Genomic DNA, 6,656 nt, shown 5'->3' on the forward strand with positions numbered 1-6,656 from the left:
CTATTTGCAAAAATCTCAAGGGTAAAATTTTTTCGAAAATCGTCTATGGCATTTGCCTTCAGGGTATGATCCTCCAAAGTGATCAACCACTACAACGAGGCAATAACCCAATCCCCGTAATTGTGCAAATCTTGTTGTATCAGGATTTTTACATTTAACTTATACCTCATCTGCGTCAAAGATTGCTTTTAATGATGTGAGCTGATAAAGTACTTGGCTTGGTAGCATATAATGGGAAACAATGTTGTTATTGGACTCATTTGCTTATCACGTAAGTCAAACTTCGTTGCATCTGTCTGACTATATGATTAGTTGACGAACGTTATACCAATTCAACAAGTTGATATGCATTACCACCCAGTGGCCATTGAAAAAGCACGGTACGAGAATTGAGTCAACCTCGTGCCATGGTAAACCCCATGGAGAACTCCCACCCCTTGTATACTCAAGCACGTGGTCTGGCAATATCGCCTTAGTCACCTTGAATGTCTTATCGGTTGAGGGAGGCTTCATTTTTTGGCTTAGACTCGACAAAATAAGTTGTCAATTATGTCATGCACAATAGTTAGATGCTATAGACCTCATACATTTGAATAATTACAACTCATTAAAATATAATATACTTACATAGAAATAGCTATCAACGATGCATATTCTCTGCTTGTAAAGATGTGGATGGTGTTCACGCACCCGCTTACACATGATGCTGATGCATGCATCAATGTGTTGGTTCTCCAACAACTTAGTCGGCATCTCTAATCGCTGAAAAAAATTAGGGTTCTCTTGTCCTTCAATGCCCAGAATGTTAACCTTGTATATTTATAACACCCACATCAAAAGGTCTATGGAATAAATACCCTAGAATAGTTAACCCTAATATCGTGTACTGTTATCATTTTACCTAGCTTACTTGTTTTTCATGAAGGACTCATATTTGTCCTTTAAATTATCTTTTGCTATACGTTGGACTAATAGCAGGTTAACTTATGGGCTTCGAAGGTATTTGCTGGCTAAGCTCACACATGCATCTTCGACTTGAGTTGGAGGTGGAGTCTTAGAAGAAGGTCTAATCTCACCATTCGGAAGGGCTTTTGGTGGAGTTGGGACACAAGCAGGACGTGAGGAAGTTGTAGTTGGACTACTAGCAAGATGAGATGTCTTTTTGACCTGAGGTGGTGGTGGAGCCTCAAGAGAAGGTGGGCACCGACGATGCTGATAGGCCTTTGGTGGAGATGGCATAAGAGTAGTATGTGCGGAAGTTGTAGTTAGACTACCCAAAGGATGATCTTCAATCAAGGTAGTAAGAGGTGAGCTTGAAGCCGATGAAATTGACTAATTCATGCCATTTGCTTCATCAAGATCAACCCTAGTACCGTTGCTTTTTTTGTTGCCCTCACCATCCTCTTCACCCATCGATTAACTCTAAACCATTGAAAAAATCAAACACATTGGAATAGTGTATACATCGCACATGTTATAACTCATGTAATGAAAAAGATAAAAGCTCATGCCTCATAACTATCGATCAACTGATCGATAATTCAATTTTTCAACCCTTGCAAGTGATTGTTGGATATGCAAATGTAGTGACTACATCTACAGTTGCATCGCCCACTGGATCTCCAACTACTTGGCTTGCTGCATCTTCAATTGCATTGCATGCATATGCATCTGCATGTCTCAGTCAACCTCCGTCTGCAATGACTACATTGCATTTGCATGTCCATTTACATATCTGTCGACAATGACCATAGGTCCTTCTTCCATTCTGTTTACATCTGTTGCATCTTTCGCTGAAAGCTCATAGTCATTTAAAGACGCAGTGGTGAGTTACGCACCTGAGTAGGATAAGCAGCAGTAAAAGTAAAAAGAACAGTAGCATTAGGAGTCACGGTAATTACAGTAGGAGCATAAGCATGAGGAGTAACAAGAAAAGCAGCATAAAGAGTCGAAGTAAGAGAACCAAGCACTTTAGCAGCACCCGAGGCTTCAGTAGTAGTGAACCAGGAATGGACTTCCTCATCCGTGGTGCATCTCCACTTAACACCTCGTCTTACCGTACTTTTCTATTTGCTGTCCATGATCTTTTTTCTTTGCTGGGGAATGAATTTTGACTAACCCTTTAACTTCCATGATGGAACGTATTGCTGCCTTTCAAAAATATTAACTTCAATTTCAGTCTAATACGCGGTCAACATCTATTCCGCAGTTGGCTACAATGTCCTGACTGCGCACAACTACACCAAAACATACATTGCCATTAGGTTTAACCTTCATTACCTTATGATAAAAAATAAAATAAAATTTAATCAAAATAAAAAATATGGTTTATTTACTTACTTTGCCTTCTTTCTCCAAATTTGCAATATTAGCGTGGAAGCCTATAGGCCTCTCGTCACACTACCATTTCAGTATTCTTGGGCAAACCTGTCCAAACTGGCACTACCTTCTAAACAAGCTTCGAAATTCAGGAATTGCTTCCAATGCTTAAAACTGCACATCAATTCTGAAACATTTTTTACTCACAACATAAAATCTTATGCAAAAAGAATAATGATAAACATTAGGGTATGGCACATTACTTGAAATGCCCATATAATTCTGTAAAGGTGGTAACATTTCTTCTTTACTACTCCCACCGCTGAAGGTTCGAAACCCCTCATCAAGTAATCGATAGTCAGACTCCAAATGTATGTGCTCCATGGGAATGCATTCCAGTCGTCGATGTTTTCAACCAACGACAACAACCATGGAATCACTAATTGTCTGTAGTCTTGATCGAATAAAACATTGCTCGCGATCAAGACGAGGGCCATCTTGGTCGCGTAACCCTCCTATTGAAACTGCCCTCCCTTGAGTTCTCTAAAACTTGTTGTATCTTCACCTCGTTCCCTGGTCCCCAATATCGCTGGTGAATTCCTTTAGGGACGGCTTCGTAAGGATTGACAATAAGGGCCAGTATGGCACCAAACTTCAATCCTGTCACCAGGCATAACTCCCTCTTCGAAAATCGAGCCTTCATTTTGCCTATGGCAAACTATAACTCACCCTCAATGGCTTTGGGTTCATTGATTCTGCGCAGCATTAGGTTGTGCACGAGACTAGCCTAGAATATACTCTTCTTTGATTCGACGCCCATCATATGCCCAAAGCATGCTCTCATCAAGGTTTCCAACTCATTTATTTTGCACAGCATCTCATGTATCACATACAGATACGACCGCTTACAATGGATGCTAATGCCACCATTGAACCTCTACCGATGCCTCGACACATAAAGCAAAAATTCCACATTACCCTACTTTGTTCTTGTGATGGCCATCTACACATAAAACAGATAGCATTTCCATTTTAGTTTAGTTAATACCATCATTGTAGGTTAACAATAAAAAAAAGAAGGATTTTTGAGAAATAGCTTTCTTCAGAAGCTCACTCCAAAAATGACCCTCACAATAATTTTAATTGTTTTTAGACAGTCCTAAAATAGAATAATTAATGCAAGTGTTGAGCATGGATTATTAAGTAAATCAACATATATATATTAAAGCATTATAGTTGATCCAAAATAATATAGAATGAACACAATGTCTACCATGTAATGCCATACAGATAAATTTCATACAGTTATGAAACTCGTGCAATTTCATACAAAACAGTCATGCAATGCCTTATCAATAAGTAATGCAATTGCTAACATTAAATCACGCAATGATCTATAAACAAGCCACACAATGCTAAGAACAACTAATCGAATCATGCACACACTAAGTGACGCCATGCCTAAACAATATTCATGCAATAACCCATCAATCACTCATGCAAAGACCTATCAACCAATCACGTAATATTAAACCCTAATGCAAGCACGCAGAGCCTAAGTGACGGCATGCCTAAATCCAGTTATCTTGTCATGCAATAGCCTATCAACTAGTCACGCAATGTTAAACCCTAATGCAATCACACACACCTTAAGTGACGCCATGCCTAAATCCAGTTATTCTGTCATGTAATGATTTATCAATAAGTCATGCAATGACCCATGAACCAGTCACGTAATGTCATACCCTAATGCAATCACACATACACTAACCCCAAGCCAAAATTCAGTCATGCTGTCACGTAATGACCTATCAATAAGTCATTCAATCACATAACAACCAGTTACGCAATGTTAAACCCTAATGCAATCATACTACCCTAAGTGACCTCATGCCAAAATTTAGTCATGTGCAAGGTGCCAACCATGTAAGCAAGCCCTCAGTCATGCAATATCTAAACCCTAAACCCAATTCCTATCAAAGAGTCATAACGCATATGTATCAACCAGTCACGCATGCCAATCACTTTTCAACCCCAACAACATTAACAACACCACCTTCATGTTTATATTCAACAATTTCAAACAATAAGAATATCAATATGAATAAGCAATATGTATACGTTTATACTCAAAAATCATAAATGAAAAACATGAAGAATAGCCATTTCTCCATATGGTTCAAAATAAAATAAAAATATATTATACCTTTTTTCGTGTAATGTGAACTTCCTCTCACTGCTCAATATGTAAACTACCTTTATGCGAATAATAATCACTCTAAATGCTTTTACTACTGCAAAAATGCTTGAAAGTTGAACTGACGAGGAATGTTTTCGATAGAATTGCTTCTGAGGAGATGTACGGTCTATCGATGAGAACTGAGGAGTTATGAACCTTATAAATATACTTGACCCGTTAATAGGTTTCGGATTGAGACGAGAAGCCAAACAAATGGGTCAGTTTTATTGAAGATAATTTTGTTTAAATTTTAATTCTCTTAATTAAAAATAATTAAAATTATAAGAAAATATATTCTCAATATGCATGACACCCATTTAAAAAAAGAACTCTAATTAATCTTTACTCACTGAAAGATACATGTCATAAAAATAGACGTGGGGCACCAATTGGGTGGGTAGGGGACTTCTATTCGTAGATGAGACCCATATATTTTTTTTATCCTCTTTATAAGTTTCTTGGTGTCATTCGACGATCGTACAAAGCATGGCAATGGAAATGGCTTTCTGTCTTTGTTTAAAGTCTGTTAATTGAGATAAAGGCTTGATAATCTATGCCAGTGCTTGTACTACAGATTCCTAGCTTTGCTTCTATTTTTGCTTTCGTATTCCCCTTCCTTTGCAGCTAAGAAACCCCCAGACTTTGCACTCTTTTTTTTTTTTGTTTTGTGGGTTCTTTTAAAGGGTGAGAGCTGAAACGGGTTTCTATAACTTTATTTTTTTTTTCTACAGATATTCAGAGGAAAATATGGGAGGTGAATGTTCAAGTAAGAATAGAGTAGTGACTACAAAGAATCTGGGTTTTATTGATGCTGTGTTTTCATGGTCTCTTGAAGACATATTCAATGATAACCTTTACAAGGATCAGGTGGGTTTACCCCGTCCTCCATCATCATAGTCATCATACGTGATTCTTCAATGTTCTTTTTTTATTAAAATCTTATGTTTCTCATGTTATTTTGCAGTTTTTGGAGTATCTTGGCCTTTTATAGAAGTTGAATACAATAATACCTGTTGCATATGTTTTGAAAGGAGATGCTCTTAAAAGAATAGCTGTAGTTGTTAAAACTTAGAAGAATATTTTCTTGTATGGGTTGGGCTTTTTCTCCAGCCCAAGCCCATTTCTGCGTTCGTGTCTTATGCGCTTCTTGCTTATGGATGTAGCAATGGACTTATGACATAACGCCAGAAGTGGCATATTGCACGTTTATGTTGGAAGTGAATCGAGCATAACTGAAGTTTGCTTGGCACAATAAGACTTGTGACGTTTGCTAAAGGGAATTAGGAACAAAAGGCAGCATAAGTATAACTTGGTATTTACTTACAATTAAACTCTCAGATTTACTAATAAAATCATGTCTTAGTGTAGTTATTGTTTATCTGATAAAATACTTCAGAATTTTAAATTGCCCATGAGTTGATCTTGAGGCTGCTTAATTAAACCATGGAGCTGAACAAAGATTGAAGACCATAAGTTTGTTTAATGATTGAGCTTGGTATCAAGAGGTTGATATTTCCTTCCGCTTAAGCTGACCAAGGGGAATCATCCTCTTTTATAAAGCCAATCCCGAACTGGTTCCTATGTGTCCATGCATGTTAGCTCATTTTTTAGCCTTAATTATGTAGTTTGCACTTAGCTCCCTTTCGCTTTCGATTTGCATTGGATTTTGCGTTTGAGTTATTTATTTTCAAACATCATGGAAAAAGATATAAGAGGTTTGTTACTGGCTTAATCTGCCCCAATGGCTGTCCATGCAAGCTTTTGCTTGTATATGTCTGAATCAGTTGAGCTATATCAAGAATTGAACTCTTTGTTACTTTTTCTGCTTTCTCAATTATAGTTGTGTATTGACTGCTTTGGATTCATCTGATCTTTCGCATTTAATCTTAATTTCTAGGTGGAAAAAATTCCAGTTTCATTTCAAACCACGGAACATTATCTTGGGTCATATGTTTTGCCATTGTTAGAAGAGACGCGTGCAGCAATACGCTCATCTATGGAAAGTATAGCTAGAGCGCCTTATGCTGAAGTGACATATCTTAACGAGGCAAAGCCACACGGAACATTGTCGTTTGATGTAAATGTTGATTACTGGAGA

The 6,656-nt window shown here is 37.6% G+C and overlaps 1 protein-coding gene across 1 annotated transcript in view; it reads left to right on the forward strand.

Moving 5' to 3' along the window:
* Window positions 1-5,305: 5,305 nt before the first annotated feature.
* Window positions 5,306-6,656, forward strand: part of LOC110423454 (uncharacterized) — a 14,748-nt gene continuing 13,397 nt past the window's right edge. The window contains 2 exon segments of the mRNA XM_089784725.1: window positions 5,306-5,425; window positions 6,456-6,656. The exon segment at window positions 6,456-6,656 is cut by the window's right edge and continues 345 nt beyond it. Of these exon segments, the coding sequence (XP_089640851.1) occupies window positions 5,306-5,425; window positions 6,456-6,656 (321 nt within the window).

This window comes from Theobroma umbraticum, unplaced genomic scaffold (genome assembly GCF_002168275.2).
Source record: "Theobroma umbraticum cultivar Fairchild unplaced genomic scaffold, ASM216827v3 scaffold_20.0, whole genome shotgun sequence".
Taxonomy (NCBI): domain Eukaryota; kingdom Viridiplantae; phylum Streptophyta; class Magnoliopsida; order Malvales; family Malvaceae; genus Theobroma; species Theobroma umbraticum.